The sequence below is a fragment of the Acartia tonsa genome, chromosome 1 (assembly GCF_053477335.1).
Source record: "Acartia tonsa isolate MP-2025a chromosome 1, ASM5347733v1, whole genome shotgun sequence".
In the NCBI taxonomy this organism is placed as follows: domain Eukaryota; kingdom Metazoa; phylum Arthropoda; class Copepoda; order Calanoida; family Acartiidae; genus Acartia; species Acartia tonsa.
The window spans coordinates 13,740,295-13,760,780 of record NC_137260.1 but is presented as its reverse complement, the minus strand read 5'-3'; the positions used below and the strand labels follow the sequence as shown (position 1 = coordinate 13,760,780).

Here is a 20,486-nt window from a genome sequence, read left to right as displayed (position 1 = left end):
AATGATTCTTTTTAGTTGCCTTGTACATATAAAAAATGGATGCTGATGAAATGAATTGTATTGTTTACACTGCATTGTATCATTGTAGAGAAGCCTCATGTTAGTCTTAGGCTGGTGTTAAGTTGCTATGAGCAACAAAAATTTTCATGAAACGTTCATTAGTTTGGATCAATTAATGTTTTTTTAAAACACAATCAAAAATTTCAAAAAGTTAAAATTGAATTTAAATCTAAATGTTTATTATTTGTCTTGCTGTTTATAAGATTTATTTGATTGGTTGGAACGTTTTGACACTTAAAATTTCCATAAATAATAAATCTAAATCTTTGGTTAAAAGTGCAAATCATGATTTTCCTTTCCTTCCCAGTTTCTCTACCTTTAAAATTTAACAAGAACTACAACATCAATTGAAGGGAAGCTTATTTCATCAGAAAAAAACGGTCAAACATACATTTTATTGATAGGGCAGTAAGAATTTTATAATGTTTTCTTCCTAAAGAAACCAAGGATCTAAAGGGATAAGACAATGGCCGATGATTATATTTATAAAGAAGAAAGAATTTTATAATGTTTTTATCCTAAAGAGACCAAGGATCTAAAGGGATAAGACAATGGCCGATGGTTTGATATACATACATCCCCACACATTTACCCCTTCTAATTAGTGGTTGAAACCTGTGGACACTCAACTTAATCAACCAACAAAACAAATATCATTTAAAGTCTCCAAAGATGTTAAGCCAACGAATAAGTAGACGTTATTGAAATCAATTTGTCATTTCTAAACTAACTAGAAATAGAAATTATAGAAAAGCTCCGCTTCTAAAAATAGAACAAACTACCTCACCATATAGAGCTAACATTTTAAAATCTCTATTGAAGAAATCTTGTACAATACTGTATATTTAAGTGAAGATAAGTTTTTAAAAATATTTTATTTTAACTATATTTTTGGAACATAATCTTGAAAACACAAAGGAAAAGTTATATTTCTTAACTTAAGCTAGACAATTATTGTTTTTTTTTTAAATTGTGGCTGAGGGGTATTTTATCTTGCTTTTTAGGCAATTTCATCTAAAAATGTTTGACCTTTTTTATTTTTGCAAGTCCATTTCAAAATATTCTATAATTCCTTTATTGTGGACTATTGCTACACTTATTTTTTGATTAAATAGAAAGTCGATAGGTAAACTTTAAATATTAGAATTTTTTTTATTATTATTTTAAACATTATTGTGTTTCAAAACCAAGCCTTAAGCCTTTACGCGTAATGTAGCCCTGGGAGAAAGGCTTTCATACAATTACGCTGTTATAAGTGTTCATCAAAAATAGCTAATATTTTTCAAAACTATAAATTTTTATTTTCTTTTTTAACGGTGTATAAGAGTTTCTACATCTTTCAAGTAAAAGAGAGTTTTATGCCAAATAAAATTCTTTAATGAAAGATTTTTTACGTTTTTCTTCCTTAATTACCAATTTCTTTAAAATTTTGATGTGAAAATGGAGAGTTTTAATTTTCTATTACCTAATGAATAAGGACCAAAAACCCAATAAAAGGGTCTTTATTATGCTTTCAACAGTATTTTTTTGCTATTATTTAAAGGATATTTTTCTACATTGTACGACCTGCTCTCACTCTTACAAGTGTAAGTTTTCAATTGCATGTATAAATAATTGTATAGAGAGAAAACTAGTTATTCTCACATATACATACATATAACAAACTATCGTGACTCAGGTTGAGACAGAGCTAAGCTAAGATGGCACCAGTATCAGTTGGATCACCTCCCAGCAACTCTCCTGGAGGACCTGCCTGTCCCCACCTTCCACCAGGAACATATAATCATGATTATAGAGTAGCTCGGCTGCTAAAACATTGAATGTCATAAAAATGCTTTAAGTGAAAGTGATGAAATAAACACATAATAAAGATTTAAAGTGGAGGCTTGGCATAATTTCTTTTGCATTTTTTATGTTAGAAAACATATTTTTAAAATTAGTACATTTGCAATTTTTAAAAAATAAATTAGTTATAGTAAAAAAGGAAAGACTTTTTTGGTGTTGTTGAATGGATGGTATCTATTTTCTATTGATTATTTTTCTTGTGAGGATTCCCTAAACCTTTAAGAAGCCTCACTGTAAAAGACACAAAGACGGACTTCCTGTTATTTTTATTTCAAGATAAGTAATCTTTGTCACTGTATATCACACTTGTATAAAAAGTGTTCAGAAATGTAAAGCATATATTGCTAGAATAATTTTGATTTATGAATTTGTTAGTTGCCCCTATACCAATTAAGCGTGGAAGAAAACCCAGCATGAGAAAAGTTACTGAAAGCCAAGCTGAATTTGAACTGGTAAGCATTTTTCTCCTTATTCAAGTTATGTCTTCATAATAAAACTTATTTTTGATTATGTTGAGAATAAAATAATTTTGTACCAGTTTTGAGCTGTTTCTGAAATTCCATTAAATGTTTTGTTAACGTCAAAATTCTTGAGGTATGCTATTATAAGATGTAAAAATTGACTGATAGCTTTATTGTGACTAAATTCTAAATAGATAGCAAATGATTTGTTATTTTTTTCATAAAAATCATCTATTTGTCCAACTAACTAACTATCTATCTATTTGTCAAAGGACTGCAAATTACAATATAAATCCAACAAAAAATTTAGTAGATGCATTTGATTATAACTATATTGTCATCTATCTAACTATCTATCTAAACTGCGAACCAAAAAAATAGGCAAATCTGAATTTGCAGAATAGCAGCTTTAATATTCATTTAGGATGATTTTACTGAAAATATAAAATGTAGATGTATCTTTTGGTTACAAGTTTCCACCATTAATTTTTTATTAATCAGCACCAATGAAGCATAAGATCTCAAAAACAGCATTTTGGGTAAAAATTGGTGAACCAAAAAGATATGAATTTCTTTTTTTCTAATATTTCTTATTCAAAAAAATCATTAATTTCTACCTTATACTACATTTCATAATAATTAATGCATAAATCTCTTAAAAAATTGTGAATTTATCAGAATCAATCTTTAAAACAGAAGAAAAGTGCAAAAAAATCGTTTTTCCATGGATTTGTTTTGGATTTGCATATCTTCTTGGTTCACCAGTTTTTACCCAAAATGCTGTTTTTGATCTTGTGGTTCATTGGTGCTTATTAATAAAAAATCAACGGTGGAAACTTGTAACAAAAAGATGCATCTACATATTATATTTACAGTAAATTCGTCCCAAATGAATAATGAAGCTGCTATTGTGAAAGTTCGGATTTGCCTATTTTTTTGGTTCGCAGTTTATCTACATACGTCTAGATCTGCCCAGACTATCAGTCTATGACGTCATGTATCTATCTAACTAACTATCTTCTATCTATCTATCTAGATTCGTCCAGATCTGCCCAGCAGATGTACATGGTCGAAGGACAGCAAACCATCAGATTCGCCTCACACTAAGAGCACCAAGAAAGATGTGTAAGTAAAAATATTAAATGCTCAGATTATTTAAAATGGGAGCTAATCTATAACTAGAATATATCTGTATGTCATAATATACGGTTACTAAAGAATGCTTTAAAGTACAAAGTCCAATTCAATCCATTTATTAATAGTATTCTAATCGTTACTGCATAATATCTTAATGATATTTGCTCTTTTAGAAAAGTTTGTCCTTGCTAGATATTTTGAATCTAGTGCAGTTTAGGATAAAACATTCCTATTAACGATTATCTCAAAAAAAATAAGAACTTTAAAGGCTGCTATCGGCCAAATGGTAGAATTTATATATTTTGCTGGCACAAAATTTTAACTGACAAAAGAATATATCTTAGTTTACATAAATGCGCAAAAATGCGCAATTTTACAAGATTTTTCTTCATTGAAGCTTTCCCTGTGCATCATTGGAAATTGGATTTTCCAATTTATTCATAGGACTTTTTATGCTGTCGCTTTACTTGGTGTGCGGCTTGCCCTGTACATCCAGCCGTTTGGCAGCTAGCAGCCTTTACATTTTATAGATTTATAAGATAATATTTACCAGGAATATTTTACCGTAAACTGCACTAGATCCGATCTTTTGTTTGAAATCTAATCTCACTGCTGAATAGTAAGATAAAAGTTATAGCTTTCTAGTAACTATAAATCTTAGATAAAACGCTGATTTTTTAATATAATTCATATAACAATCTAATTTCTTAAGAACATATGTTTTAGCTATTGTTGTATATTGTTATGTAACTTCAAAAAATGCGTATTACATGTTATAAAAATAGTGAACAAAAACTGTTTTTATGTCAAGGACATTATGATGATATGTTTTCATTAAAGTTGTTATACATTGTTGATATATGTCAATCAACAATTCAAAACTTAACTTATACAATTACAAAGGATGTAAAATATACATGGATATTATGACGAGGAAAAAACTGCTAACATGGACCTAATTTATTGGTTAGTTTTTTCATCAAGTAGGAGAGGAGGCGATGTTGTTCAGGTGTTAATAGGGGGTAACGTTTAGCCATCTTTAAGTTTTGCTGCATTAGAGTACATGATAATCTGGTGGAAGATCCAAGTAATAATAAATTCATTACTTTTATGTTTTTAAATAGTGCAAGAAGAATAGTAAACTGTAATACAGACTGTAGTATAGAAATTCTCCTAACCTAGAAATAACTTTTTGTAACTTAAATTTCTACCGAGAGGATTCCTACAGCCCTCTAGAAACCTAATTTAATTTGATTTTGCGTATATCTGTCTGTTGAATGATGTATATATGTATGTGTGCGTAGCTAGAGAAGTTGAAACTATTTGGATCGAAATACCTAAGATAAAAAGTAGTTGCGCTGAAAAAGAATCATACATATGAACAATGCTGACTTTATTTTTACACTTATGGATCGGAGCATCTCTATAATTAGTTGACTTTATTCTAGGTTGGCACGCGTGAAGATTATGCCAGATATTCTGCACAACATTGGAAACACACCCCTTGTCAGGAAATTATGTTATTCAAAATAATTTACCATCTAAATTAATTTCATTGCGTCTATTTTGTCGCTTATTAAAGAAAGTTTTATAACTTCAATATTGACAAGTATGTTTGATTATTGTGCCTCCAATATGGCATTGGATTTTCTTCAAGTGTCAATTTAGACATATATATTGAATATTCTAAGGGTTACAGGTATAAGTAGGAAGGGAGGAGACATTGGACTGTAAATTACCATGGTGCCCAAAGTTTTATCAATATGCTCCCATTTGTTGGCTCTTAAACTTTGGGTACTAATATTAAATCTTAATTGGATGGTACATACTAGTAGTGTTAAATAATTTGGTATAGTCCCTTACGTAACATCGCTCCTTATGGGGCGATTCTTCGTATTTTTCACACTAACTTTTCTCCTATTTCTAGCCCCTGCGGGGGGCTCTAACCCTGCGGGGCCAATTACCTAACCTTGTAGGGCAATCACCTAACCCAATATAACCTAACCTAACCTAAAATAACCTATAAAAAGCCATTTTAAAAATACGACGAATCGCCCCATGTGGGGCGATTGTACGAAAAGGACTATTCCCAAATAATTTTAATCTACAAAGGGATAATTTTGTCGAGGATTCAAGTGCCAAAGTTATCTACAAGTTATCTATCTCTTGTTTATGTGTGAGAATAAAAGTATAATATTCAAAACTTAACTTTTTAATATCAACATAAAACATTATTATAATTTCAATAAAGGTCAAAATGTCCACATATAAACATGTCCACACATGAAATAAGTGCAATATTACTTGAAATTTCATCATTTAATCAGGATTTAATGACCTTTTCATTTATTATAGACAAATCCCCTTATTTAGCTATGGGGCCACTCCCGCCCACTCCACGTAAATACATATATTTTAAGAAAAATACAGGGAGGGAGGGGACATTGGGCTGTTTATTAGGTACACTAGTTCCCAAAGTTTTAAAATAACTTTTTTTCGTTGGCCTAATAACTAAAGGGAACTTTTATTGATTTTTGATTGGTTGGTTCATTACGTTCACTGTCTAAACGTTTCAACCACTAACTGTAATTTGCAAAAGGGGGAAATTTTGTGTATCATCATTGGAGATTTACATCAATTTATCGACAATTGTCTATAGATCCCTAGTAAACTGGCTACTGGAAAAATAAAGGATACTGATATTTTCAATGAAGTACATTACAAGTCAGCATTATAAAATACACAAATTATAATAGTTTAGATAAGTGTCATATTTCTAATTGTAAAAATATTATTTGAATTTGATATTATTAATTTTTATCTAAGAAATGTGAAGTAAAAATTCATAAAGTTGAAAATTAAACTTTCATTAACTGTTTTCCTTATGCAGATCTATAAAATTACGTTTTAAACAAAATTGAATTGTTTTACAATTAGCGAATTAGGGTATGTGAGAGAAAAAAGTTATTAATTCTTCGAGGTTATTTTGGTATTCATTTTCCAGTATGAGTTCGAAACCGATTAATATCTGCTGTATGTTAACTGGTTCTCAGCCATACTGAAAAATCATGTATAGCATCGTATTGCAGACTATTTTCCACAAATATTAAAATATAAATCATAAGATTAATACCTACCAGATTAATAATTTTTCATTTTAATATCCGTGGAAAGCTGAATATTAACTCAATTTACCTAATTTTTCTGCATAAATGCATAAGCACTTTTAATTAGATATTTTTTAACTAACTAAATGAAATAAAATAACAAACCATTCTAGGAACTCATGATATCAAATCTTGTTTGAGAACGGTGTACTTTCACTTCCACACATTTATGTTATATTCAAATTATTGTATCTAGGGGCCTATGATGAGGAGAGGGGGGGGGGGGTGTTGGGAAGAAGTCAATCCCCCACATTTAATTGTAGTTTTAAATAGAAAAAGTTAAACAAATTTAGTAGGGGAGATATTTTTTCTAGAGTTGATTTTTCTTGGGAGGGTGGTATCCTCCCCCAAAATAGTTATAAACCTTCCGAGGACCTATGAGAAGGTACACTGTAAAGGAGAACCATATCGTTTCAGCGGTTACAGAGATCCTTTGGTACAGACAGACAGTTAAACACACAGACACAGATCCTGTTACTTTTATATAATGATTGTGTCTTTTTGCGAATATAAATCATGATAAAGTTGTGATAAATACGGAAGCAAATGGACAGCTTTAAGAACATGATATTTATCATGTTAAAATACGTTATAATTCGCATATACTGTTAGGGATCAGGGGTTAGGTCCATTGAGAATTGATTTTTCAAGTATTATTACTCTGAATCCGATTTATCTCCTGGAGTTAACTGGTTCTGAGCCATACTGAAAAGTCCTGTAGCGTATCGCATTACAGATAATTTTTAACAAAGAACAAAAAATTATAAAATTAACCTCGGGTCTTTTTATTTTATAGACTAGACATTAAGATATATAGGTTGGAAAGAATTTTAATGTTAAAGGGAGATTTGAAATCTGCATCAAATTTTAAGGATTTTATATAAAATTCGTTTTTTTTGTATAATTCTTTATCTAAAAGCGGAAATACAATTTAAGTTAATTAATTTTGACATATATGATTGGTGGATTGAAAATTATCTGCGCTCTGATTGGAGAAGCTCAAGTGCCGCACATCATTCAACCAATTAGAGCGCAGGTAGTTTCCAATCCACCTATCCTAATGGTCAAAATTTATGAACTTAAATTGTATTTCTGCTTTTAGATAAAGAATTATACAATTTTTTTAAAGTTTAAAATTTAATCTCAATATAAATTAAATAGCTATGAGAATGAATGATAATTGATAACATAATAAAATAATTAGAATTAACAAGCTGGGAAAACAAGCTGGGCTCAAGTGTGAATTGCGTAAGTATTAATTTTATACTTTTAATATAAGTTACAAGTATCTTATTTATTTTTTTAAAAACAAGGATGATAACATCCATAAAAGCGAAGCACAGAAACGGTAAGACAAATGGACATTAATACTTGTATAGTGTCAGAACTGAATAATCAGAATATAAATGTCAACGCAAAATTGTAAGTAAATTTGTTGAAAAACAGCTTGATTCAGGATAATGTTTATGGACATACTTACATTTTTAGGACTTATTTTATTATAGAGTTGCTTCGCTTATTACATTATACTTTGTTGTCCCAGGAATCAATACACCAAAAATCAGATCAATCGGATGATCAGATCACATCAAAATTTGTTGTTAAAAAAGTAAAAAAAATCAACATGTTTAAAATGGAATTACGGACATTTTAATGATGATTATAGAGTTGCTACGCTTTCTAAATCGTACCTATTAAAGGAATCACCATGCAAAATTTGAAATCGATAGGACAATTCTAACATGCCTAAATTAACGAAAAAAGCTATCCGTTACGGACGTTTGGACGTACGGACGGACCGACCCTAATTATAGAAAAGCTTCGCTTTTAACAATATTAAAAATGTTGAAAATTATCCCTCACTTATGATATAAATCGAAAGGTTTCGTGATTAAATTTTTTATTATCTACTTTTCGTGCTTTAATTGACTTTAAGAAACCAATCAGTCTAGTGGTTTTCAAGATGTTTCGCTTCTGACAGACGAACAGAAGGTCATGTTTTTAATTTGTTTCATAAATTAATAATATTTTAGTGGCTAAATGCGAGTTTTTCAATGCTGGTGGGTCCGTGAAGGACCGTATCGCCCTGCGGATGGTGGAGGATGCCGAGAAGAGCGGCCAGCTGCAGCCTGGAGACACTATTATCGAGCCAACCTCCGGCAACACTGGTATTGGACTGGCACTGGCCGCTGCCGTTAAGGGATACAGGTACAGGTTTTTCATCTGGAAGATTTAGCCAGTCAAAACATGATTTTTTTAACATAGCACTTTTTTCTAAATTACAGCAAATACAACAAAATATTATCTACTTAAAATAACAAATGGATATAATACTTTTTCTTCAGTTCATAAAATCTTGACTTATTTATTGCTTGTATCGCAAAATTACAGTCCTTTTCAAAAACAGACATATTTACATAAGATAAGTAGTAAGTAAAAATATTTTTAATTGCGATCTACAAATTGATTTATTATTACTTAGATCTTACACGAGATTTTTATGTTCTATGAAAAAGTGAACTTTCGAGCGGGTTAAAATAACGATCTCCCCCATCCCCCTTCTTTATCCCATTTTCTACCCTCCTACTGGATGAACGTCCCAAAAAAAGCGAGGGGAAGTTGCAAGCTAAATTTACGACATTTTTTCTCCTGTTATAATATCCACGTATATTCTACATCCATTGATCTATATTAACTTAATGGCTAGGTGTATTATTGTGATGCCTGAAAAGATGTCAAACGAGAAGGTGTCAACCCTGCGGGCTCTCGGAGCTGAAATAGTTAGGACTCCGACCTCTGCCAGCTGGGATTCTCCAGAGTCTCACATCTCCGTTGCACAGAGACTTCTTACAGAGGTATGATTTTAGGCTCAATAATTAACGACAACCCCTTCCCCCCCCCCCCCCACAAAAAAACAAAACAATGATGTATATTTAGTTTTCTAATGTTATGATAATTTTTAAGAAGATAAAGGTAGAAGTTTATTAAAGCAAAATTATGAAGAATAAAAGAAATATGAAAAAAGTTTTGGATCATGGAAAGAAAACGAAGTTTTACGGGTTTCGTCGTCTTTTTACAGTAGCTTTTCTCCTGCTGAGGGCTCTAACCCTGCGGAGTAATCATTAAAATTTACCTGGCCTAAAATAACCTATCAAAAGCTACTGTGAAATTATTACGAATACCACTACTTCGTTTTCTTTCCAAAGTTTTTGTTTTGTAAAAAAAGTACAAAAAACAAAACAAAATGTAAATCAAATGAAAATAACATGTAAAAGCAAATAATAAACGTGTTATTTTGAATTTGAACATATTGATTCACACATGTTTAGTAAATGAAATATTCGTACTTAAACTTAAACAAAGAATTTTTGTATTCATTTGACACAAACATAAAAAATCATATGAAAAAAGTACGTACTTTGTAGTATGGCCTAAAAATGTTGCTCAATTTAATACTTCATCTGAGGACAAACCTTTGTGCATTTTCCTGATTAGTATTAAGTATAAAGCGAGCACTGAAAAATTATATGATGTCCCTTTTATGTTTGAAATGCATGATAATAAAGAGTGTTTTTCTTTTATGCCTTGCCCAATCTTTGTGGAAGGGAGGGGGGGGGGGGGTATAATCTTGCGGAACTTTAACCTTACCTGATCAAAAGTAAAACATAATCACAGTAACATTATTTTTAAATAACGATTTTGGGAGGGGGAAGATTATGTTATATATGTTATAATTGTCATCATAATTAAACATGTTGTGTTATAGGAATTATATTAGATTTTATAGTTTTCTTTTTATGAGCAAAAACTCCTATCTCAATAATCCTTGACCAGTAATCCTGGCAACCCTCATGTATTGTATTACAGGTTCCTAACTCAATAATCCTGGACCAATATCGTAATCCTGGCAACCCCCTGGCTCATTATGACACAACATAAACATTACTATACCTTATTGTGTATTACAGGTTCCTAACTCAATAATCCTGAACCAGTAATACTGGTAACCCTCTGGCTCATTATGATACAACATATTCATTGCTATACCTTATTGTATTGTATTACAGGTTCCTAACTCTATTATCCTGGACCAGTACCGTAATCCTGGCAACCCTCTGGCTCATTATGACACAACAGCTGAGGAAATTATTCAACAATGCGATGGAAAGGTATAGACATGTTGTTTATTTAATGTATTTTTAACATTTATGACAACTAGCATATAAAAGTTAGGAAAATTAATGTTCTAAGAAAAAATTATATTACATTTAACCTATTTCACTATATATTAGGTATACAAAATTTTATGTTAATATACGTTTTACAAGAATTAAGTCTGTTTGAATTTAATCAGGGAAATATGGATAGGAAAATAATGAAAAGGATCTTTACTTTAATTTAAAAAGTACTTACACTATGATAATTTTGATTACTATATGTACGTCAGATTCGATAGTCAAGGACATATAATGGAAACTTTCATAAACCCTGGGTATTTGATAAGACTAGTTTAACTTTAATATGACAAATATCTTATCTTCAGGTTGACATGATTGTTCTCGGAGCTGGCACAGGAGGTACTGTTACTGGTATTGGCAGGAAAATAAAGGTAAACAAATTCACATTAAGGTTTTAGATTTTATTGTCATATTTTGATAAAAGTAATAGCAGTATCCTTTGCACTACTTCTGTTTATTTTTATACTACCACTGGAGGGAGGCAATCAGTGGCAGTTTTGGGGAGGTAAAAAGGCGAACCACTCCACTTTAATAATAGAAGTAAAAAATTAGCAGGTGAGAGGGTAATTTTTTTCGAGGCGCAATTTCTCTTAGAGGAAGTGTTACCCAAAAGAGTTCCCAGAACCTATCTATCCAGCGAGATCTTAAACTACAGGCAAACAGACACACACATAGATAGACATTTTGACACTATAGACACTAATATCTATTACAGTCTATTTACCCGGAGATGGTTTGATGACGGATAAGGCTTCAATCGCTTTCAAATAAAAGGAGGAGAGATCAGAAGTTTCATATTACAGTTTTTGGGTATAGTCCCTTTCGTGGCAATTAAGGGGCGTTTCTTCATTTTTTTCACAGTAGTTTTTCTCCTATTTCTTGCCCCTGCGGAGCTAATTGCCTAACCCTGTGGGGCAATCACCTAACCCATTATAACCTAACCTAACCTAAAATAACCTATCAAAAGCCATTTTAAAAATACGACAAATCGCCCCTTGAGGGGCGTTGCCACGAAAGGGATTATTCCCCAGTATTTTTGCCTACATATATTATTATTAAACAAAACATTAAAACCTATTCACTTAGGAACGTTGTCCTGACTGTGTTGTAGTTGGAGTAGACCCCGAGGGGTCAATACTGGCTGAACCAGAGAACCTTAACAAATCCAATGTTACATACTATGATGTCGAGGTAAACATTTAAAATAACAAAAAAATTAATAATATAAATTCATATTTTTTATAAAGATTACGTGATTATCCGCTTTCTTTCTCTTTCTATTTTTGATAAAAGGTCTGCTCTAAAAACAATCGATTTATTATTACTTGGAAGTTGCATGTGCTTTAATAAAGTGATAGATGGCTAAAATAATAAACCCTATCTAAACCCTTTACCTATCCCCTCCCCTTCTACTGGATAAACGAACGGATCAATAAATGAGGTTCATGTCAGTAATCTAAATTGACGAAAAACATTCCCCTGTAAATATACACGTATTTTTTATATCTATTTCTAAAAATGATTTTGGCCGTTTGTCCAGTTTTGTCCATCGTTAGCTACTGATGTTGTTTGTCATCTTTGTTGTTAATGGTTAGGGTACAGGCTATGATTTTATCCCGACAGTTCTGGACAGATCTGTGTTGGACAGATGGGTCAAGTCTAATGTTGTCATCCTTGTTATTTATATTTAGGGTACAGGCTATGATTTTATCCTAACAGTTCTTGACAGATCTGTGGTGGACAGATGGATCAAGTCTAATGTTGTCATCCTTGTTATTAATGTTTAGGGTACAGGCTATGATTTTATCCCGACAGTTCTGGACAGATCTGTGGTGGACAGATGGATCAAGTCTAATGTTGTCATCCTTGTTATTAATGTTTAGGGTACAGGCTATGATTTTATCCCAACAGTTCTGGACAGATCTGTGGTGGACAGATGGGTCAAGTCTAATGATAAGGACTCATTCATCACCGCCAGGAAGATGATCAGGGAGGAAGGTAAAAAATAAATGTCGTCTCTTATAAAAAACTTGCAGATACGCCTCTAGAGGCACTTGGAAATGTTTATTATTATAATTTTTATTAATTTCTTGTGATTACCTATAGAAAACTTTTTGAGAAATTACAAATCTAAACTAGACTGAGCCTAATAAATGCACCAGATCCTCTTTCTTTAAACAGCACCTTTTTATCTTCAGGTATTCTCTGCGGCGGCAGCAGTGGTGCAGCTGTGGCCAGCGCTATTAGAGCAGCTGCAGACCTGAAGGAGGGTCAGAGGTGCGTGGTGATCCTGCCAGACAGCATCAGGAACTATATGACCAAGTTCTTGGACAACAACTGGCTCATTGATAGAGATATCATCCAGGTAAAAGAATTGAACTGTATGTTTATGATATCAAGAAATTTTAAGGTGCCATCCTTTCATCCTCTCGTTCACGAACAGAATTTCCAGTATGGATTCGAAACCGATTAATATCCGTTGGGTTAGAACTGGTTTTCAGTCATACTGAAAAACCATGTATAGCATCGTATTAAAGACAAATTTCTACGAATAATAAAATAAAAATATTTAGATTTATACCAGTTTTGTTAGGCCCGAGAGGTATTTATCTTTTCATTTTAATATCAGCGGAAAGCTGTCTCTAATACGATGTGATAAAACTATTCTAGTTTATGACTGGTTTTTAAAAATCATTTTATCATTAGCACTTTAAAAAAAGGCAACTTGGCAGATTTTATAGATTTTATTTTGTAGAAACAAGTGTATAGGTATTTAACTAATAGTATGTAATATTATGTAGAAAAAAATTCGAAATTAAATCCTTTGCGAAAGCTGTTCAGTTTTTTTCTTGCGCAGGACGAAGGTCACGTGACGAACTGGTGGGAAAACGAGAAGGTGAGCTCGCTGGAGCTGTCTGCTCCCCTCAGCATCCTGCCCACAGTGTCCGTGGAGAATGCCATCGAGATCATGAGCAGGGAGGGGTATGATCAGCTTCCGGTTATTCAGGCTACAGGTATGATTCAGAGAGGGAGAGGGGTCAATGACCACAAGTCCCCAAAGCTTTATGATTACGTTTTCTTATTCGTTGGCTTAACAACTATGGGGACTTTTGATTGGTTGGTTCATAAAGTTAAGTGTCCAATCCATACGTTTCAACGTCTCCCTGGCCTCACTTTCCCTTCTCCCCAACATAAAATGAGAAGTAAAGAAAAGTCTTGGGTCAGACCACCTTCCCATAATTATCACCATCTCAACATCTCTGAAAATATCCAAATCTATCAAAAGAACATATGTGAATTTCAAAAAAGCTGATTGGGAAAAATTTACATCCATAACTGAAGAAAAATTCTCAAAAGAACCAGCTCCAACAAACATCTTTGATGCTGAAAAAACCTTTAGACGCATTATCAATAAAGCTGCTAAAGCATCCATTCCTGCAGGAAGAATCAAGGATACTATTCCGGAAATTCCTACCTCAGCCATGGAAAAAATTACCAAACGTGACGAATTAAGAGATAGTAACCCTTCCTCTCCTGAAATCCAACAACTAAATCAAGAAATAAATTCTGAAATCAACAACTTCAGAAAAGAAAAGTGGAAGGAAACAGTCAACAATATAGACAAAAAATGTTCATCTAAACTATTCAAACTGATAAAAAATCTGAGTAACAAAGACATTGCCAATCCTAACCAGGCTATCAGATTTAAAGGTAAATACCTTTCTCTTGGGAAGGACATTGCCACAGGATTTGTGAAACAATTTACATCTGTCGTTCACCACAAGAGTTCCAAAAACTCCAGAAAAGTAACCAAAGATATCAAAAAGAATACCTTAGTTGACTCTATCTCTTTTACCCCTGAACAAACAAGAGAAGCCATAAAGAAATGCAAAGCCTCTAAGGCCGTAGGCCCAGATGGGATCTCTAATCTACACATCAAACACCTTGGACAGAAAGAAATTGAATTCCTCACCAACATTTTCAACATCTCTGTCAGCTGTAGCAAAATCCCTGATATCTGGAAACAATCATTCGTCGTACCACTATTGAAACCTGGAAAAGACAAAGGAGATTCAAACTCTTACCGTCCAGTCTCTCTGTTATGCCCAGCCATCAAAATCCTGGAAAGACTTATCTTACCAACCCTGCAGGAGAACCTACCGATTCCAGATTTTCAACATGGTTTCAGACAATTACATTCAACTGTTACTGCCCTGAATGAATTTAACGCTCAAGTTTCAGATGGTTTTAGTCAAAAAAGACCACCTGACAGGACAGTTTTATTACAGTTGGACCTCTCTAAAGCATTTGACATGGTTAACCTCGATAAACTTCTTTCAGAATTGAACCAGTCTACTCTGCCACCCTCAATTAAGAGATGGTTTTGTTGCTACTTGAAAGGAAGACAAGCACAGGTACATTTCCGCAACTCAACATCCAGATTTAAAAATGTACGAACAGGAGTCCCACAAGGAGCTGTCACTTCACCTGTTCTTTTTAATTTCTACCTTTCTAAACTCCCTAAACCTCCTTCAGGGGTTTATGTGGTTCAATATGCCGACGACATTTCAATCTACACCTCAGGCACAAACATAGCAGAAATGAGTGAAAAAATCAACTCATATGCCAAAACTGTCGCTGAATATCTGAAAGAAAGAGACCTGATTTTATCAGCTGAAAAATCAACTGTTACTCTGTTCACCCCTGACACAAAGGAATTCAACATCCATCCACAAGTCATAGTTAACAACACCTTAGTCAAACTTGAACGAAATCCTAAACTTCTAGGGGTAACTTTTGACACTATGCACACTTTCACACCACATGTCAACAACACAATCAACACGGCAAAATCTAAACTCAATCTGATGAAATGTGTCGCTGGAAATAACTGGGGCCAAAGTAAAGAAACACTTTCTATGACATATAAAGCTTTGGCCAGAAGCACTCTAGAATACGCCATACCTGTCTGGAGTCCCATTATTTCAGAAACTTGCTGGTCTAAATTACAGGTTGTTCAAAATCAAGCACTAAGAGTAATAACAGGTTGTATGCAAATAACGCCAATTGTTCACCTTCACAGAGAAACTAAAATTCTACCTCTCAGAGAACATGGACAGATGCTTACAAAACAATTTTTACTCAACTGTCACCTCCCTGGTCACCCTGGTAACAAGCTTCTTGATCATCCAGTTCCAGCAAGACCAAACAGAAAACCTACTTTTTTGAGACTGAATCAGACCATAAACCACCTACTACCAGTACCCGACAGAACAGCATTGAAACGAAGTATTAAGAGGGTACATACAGAATCTGTTCAGTCCACTCTAAACCAATATGAGAATAATAAAGTCCTAAATGGCACTCCACCAGAAATAAGCAGTGAAGAAGAAAAGCTTCCCAGAAAAGTGAGATGTCTTCTGTCACAACTAAGATCCGGCTACAGCAGCTTATTGTTCTCATATAAACATAGAATTGACAAATCGGGCACAATAGAAGATAAGTGCCCCAAATGCGGAACCTCCCCCCACGACACCCCCCACCTCTTCAACTGTACAGAAAATTCTACTGACCTAACACCCATCAGCCTCTGGACAACGCCACATCAGGCCGCTAACTTTTTAAAACTTGACGAGGGAATCACCTGAAGAGATATCTACCAGTTAGCGGTTCTTGGTGTGACCTTCAGTGGCTACACAAACAAACAAACTACTAATTTTACGCTGCAGAAGGGGTAATTTTGTGTATCATCATTGGGGATGTACATCAATTAGTCGGCAATTGTCTTATCCATTTAGATCCTTGGGGTATTATTACACAGTGGTTTTAGAAACTACATTAATTGTACACAATGTCACAAAGGAATATATGATATACGTTTTAGATGCTTGTATTAATCACTAGCGGTTGCACCTCTGCCAATTGGGGGGCTCTTTATTCCAAGGGTGAGGTTAGGTGACATAAAAATAGCCTTAAACCATGATTATTATTTTCTTATTCTTCCAATATTTTAGGTGAGATTGGAGGTGTTGTATCACTTGGAAGTCTGAAAGCAAAGTTGTTGAAGGTAAAACAATTTTCCTAAAATATATAAATAATCTGAAAAAAGTACTACCGCATTCACTCCCAGAAACTATATGGGCACTTATTCAAGGAGCAGAAAGATTTAAGAAATAAAGACTAAACCATCATAAAGACTTAAATTTAAAAATAAACAGCATAAAGTCATCTCGCTATGTAATTGTAAAGCTTCCCTAAAATGGAAAATTCAATAAGTTCAGTAGTGAGTGAGATCTTTACTTAACGGACAAACAAAAAAAACCTTACTACTTCTCTATATACTAGCATAGAATATTAGAAAAATAGTAAGAACTGTACAGAAAATGACATATTGGTAAAATTTTAAAAAGTAAATCACCGAGTTTTTTTTTTGTTTCTTTGTTATATACTACTTTCTTTTAAGATAACTTTTTTTTGTGACCAAGACATAACTATATTTTTTGCCAAAGTTTTAGGCTATATATTTTATTTGTAGGGTAAGATAATGTCTGACGACCCAATCATGAAGGCGACATACTCTACCTTCAAGAAGGTGACCCTGGACACGACCCTGGGCAAGCTAAACAGGATCCTGGACTCAGAGCACTTTGCCATGGTTGTACACTCTCAAAGATTATGTAAGTAGTTTCCAACCTTTAGAAAGTAATATTAATATTTGGAACATGGAAAGAAAACGAAGTAGCGGGCTTCGTCCTATTTTGACAGTAGCTTTTGATAGGTTATTTTGAGTTAGGTTAGGTAAATTTTAATAATTGCAACGCAGGAATAGGAAATAGGGCTACACGGTTAGATTCCTTCACAGGCGTCTAGAAATATGAGAAAAGCTACTATGAAAATACGACGAAACCCGCTACTTCGTTTTCTTTTAATGATCCAAACATTTTACTTACCAGCTAAATACCATAGTTTTACGAAAGTTGGAGGTTATTTTAAGGTGCAATTTCACTTTGGAGGGTGGAGATACCCATCTCAAAATAAATAAAAACCCTTCATGGACCTAAAAGAGCCATATGGTTCTCGCGGTTAGCAAGATTCGTCGTCGTAAACAGATATGTTGCTTCTTAATGGATATAGTATATAAGTGGATATATTGACAGGGAAAAAGTTTTCGTCAATTTAGCTTTCTAATTTAGACCTCATTTGTTGGTCAGTCCGTTCATCATAGTAGGGGATTGGATGGAGTATAAAGGGTGGATCGCATCACTTTACCAGAGTACATAAAAATCTGGTGCAACATTCAAGTGATAATTTACCATACCTATCAATTTTTTTTCTAAAATGATGATTCTATTTTAGACACGAATTCGAACGATGTTGAGACTAGAGATGTTATTGTTGGTATAGCTACAGATATTGATCTGATCCATTATATCAGCAGGTTAGTTACCCATGCAAATCCAGGGATCTAAAGGGATAACACAATGGCCGTTAAATTGCTGTACATCCCCAATGATAATACACAAATTACCCCTTCTTTAGATTACAATAAGTGGTTGAAACGTTTGAACACTTAACTTAATCAATCAACCAATCAAAATTCAACAAAAGTCCCCAAAGTTGTTAATCCAACGAATAAGAAAACGTTATTATAAAACTTTAGGGACTTGGGTGTAATAAACAGCCCTTGTCCCCTCTCTCTCTGATGCAAATCTGCATTGAATTATAAATATCAAACTACAAAACATTTTGAAACATAATAATTGAAGGCATTATTATTATTATTAATTAGCTTTTATAAAGCAAATTTTAAAGAAAAGAAGTATATTTATTTTGGGCCTATGATTAACAAATGTGTATTAATTAGCTTACTCAGTCGAATGCTTTGTTAACATCAAGAAATTGCAAATTAAGACTTTATCCTCTTGAATTTAGTTAAAATAATAATCAAAACAATTTAAGGTTCATTCAAAATTAATATTATCTCCAGTATGGCTTCGAAGCCGATTAATATCCGCTATATTATAACCAGTTATGAGCCATACTGAAAAATCATGCATTTCATTGTATTATTTTTTATTTTTCATCTTTTTTTGTAGATGTGACGAAGCAAAGGGAAGTCAGGAAAGTTCTCAACAATCTTCAAGAAGAGTTTCTGAAAATGGAAACTAAAAATTTATCTTTTTTGTCTACTTTTTATCTACCTATGCATTTTATGAAATAAATGGGTGCTTTCCCAATTAGTGGCCCGTTGAGCACAGATAACCTCGCCCACTTATTAGGAAAATAAGGGGGCATATTTTCCTATATATAACCCCTGTGGAGGGTACTAACCTATATAAACAATAAAAAATAAACAATAAAAAAATTCAACCTCCTATTATTTTTAATATATTTAAAAAAACAGAGTGGTTTTCAGTGCTCAACAAGTTACTTTGTGGGAAAGCACCAGAAACTATTTTTTTCTATCTGTGTATGTATTGTATATTTTTAATCACCCCTATATACGTTAAACATATGTTATATTCAATAAAAGACTGTATATTATTTTGTCTTTTAAGAAATAGTAATGATTTTCCAAATTTTCTAAATCATATTATATATCGCCTCCCATAATAAAAATTTTATTCATTTTTTATTACAGATTCCATAGTCGTTAAAGTACTTTTTAAACATTTATCTATTTTATTGAAAGCATTTTTATAATTTTGCATTTTTATTGTAACTTTGATACTATTTATACTAAATAAATATGATTTATCGAAAGTTTTTTTTTGGGAATAGAGGTAATTTTTTCATTTCATCAATATGATAAGAACTAGGTATGATGTTTTTATGTTTGTATTTGTTATTCTACAGAAAAGCTATGTATAGGTCCTTAGCAACGTTTAAGATATTGTATGGGCTTGTAGAAACAAGAAATTTGACAATCTACAGAAGTTTGTATATAATTGAGTTTTATAGAAAAGACGACTTCTTATTTTGTGACTGAATAATTTCAAAGGTTTTGTGAGTTCAAAATAAATTTTGAAAAAAGGAATTTATTTCAATTTAAAAAAAAATACTGTTATATTTAAAGTTTTTTTAGCCGGCTACAAGTTTCACTTTATTAGATTGTAAGATCCAAGTAATAACAAATCCATTCTACAATTGCCCTATCCCTATGTTCTTTAAGTCTTGTGAATTATGATTTTTCAGTGTAATTACATAATGAGAGGAAGTTGCAATTATTTACCTACAGTTTTTATCAGTTCGAACAATAATACTGCACAGACTAATACTGTTTTAGCTAATATTAATAGTTATTTACAGCATCGTATTATAGATAGATTTCCGCGGATATTAAAATGAAAAATTATAACATTAAAACCAGTTTTGTTAGCCCTGAGATGTCGGAGGCACGGGCTAACAAAGCTGGTTTTAATATTATGATTGTACATTTTTGTATTTGTAGAAAACTGGATATGATAAGATACATGATTTTTTCAGTATAGCTTTATTTTTATTTATATTTTCCTTGAAATATAAAACTAAAGAGACCATAAATCCTGGGCTGGCCTAAGTAATTTTTTGGACTTGGC

At 32.6% G+C, this 20,486-nt stretch overlaps 1 protein-coding gene across 4 annotated transcripts in view; it reads left to right on the top strand.

Annotated features, from left to right (window-relative positions):
- The window catches only part of Cbs (Cystathionine beta-synthase), a 34,444-nt gene extending 14,773 nt beyond the window's left edge, over window positions 1–19,671 (top strand). For 3 of the 4 annotated variants that reach the window (XM_080172278.1, XM_080172269.1, XM_080172260.1), the window contains exons 2-18: window positions 1,739–1,833; window positions 2,281–2,357; window positions 3,403–3,491; window positions 4,952–5,014; window positions 7,875–7,918; window positions 8,704–8,878; window positions 9,378–9,525; window positions 10,738–10,839; window positions 11,214–11,279; window positions 11,995–12,099; window positions 12,792–12,906; window positions 13,107–13,273; window positions 13,766–13,922; window positions 16,923–16,975; window positions 17,444–17,585; window positions 18,265–18,346; window positions 19,005–19,671. In XM_080172278.1, coding sequence (XP_080028404.1) covers window positions 1,761–1,833; window positions 2,281–2,357; window positions 3,403–3,491; window positions 4,952–5,014; window positions 7,875–7,918; window positions 8,704–8,878; window positions 9,378–9,525; window positions 10,738–10,839; window positions 11,214–11,279; window positions 11,995–12,099; window positions 12,792–12,906; window positions 13,107–13,273; window positions 13,766–13,922; window positions 16,923–16,975; window positions 17,444–17,585; window positions 18,265–18,346; window positions 19,005–19,077 — 1,731 coding nt within the window. In that variant the 5' untranslated portion in view covers window positions 1,739–1,760 and the 3' untranslated portion in view covers window positions 19,078–19,671. Of the gene's footprint in view, window positions 1–1,738; window positions 1,834–2,280; window positions 2,358–3,402; window positions 3,492–4,951; window positions 5,015–7,871; window positions 7,919–8,703; window positions 8,879–9,377; window positions 9,526–10,737; window positions 10,840–11,213; window positions 11,280–11,994; window positions 12,100–12,791; window positions 12,907–13,106; window positions 13,274–13,765; window positions 13,923–16,922; window positions 16,976–17,443; window positions 17,586–18,264; window positions 18,347–19,004 lie in introns of all 4 variants that reach the window. The other variant, XM_080172286.1, reaches the window with a different exon arrangement.
- Window positions 19,672–20,486: the final 815 nt, after the last annotated feature.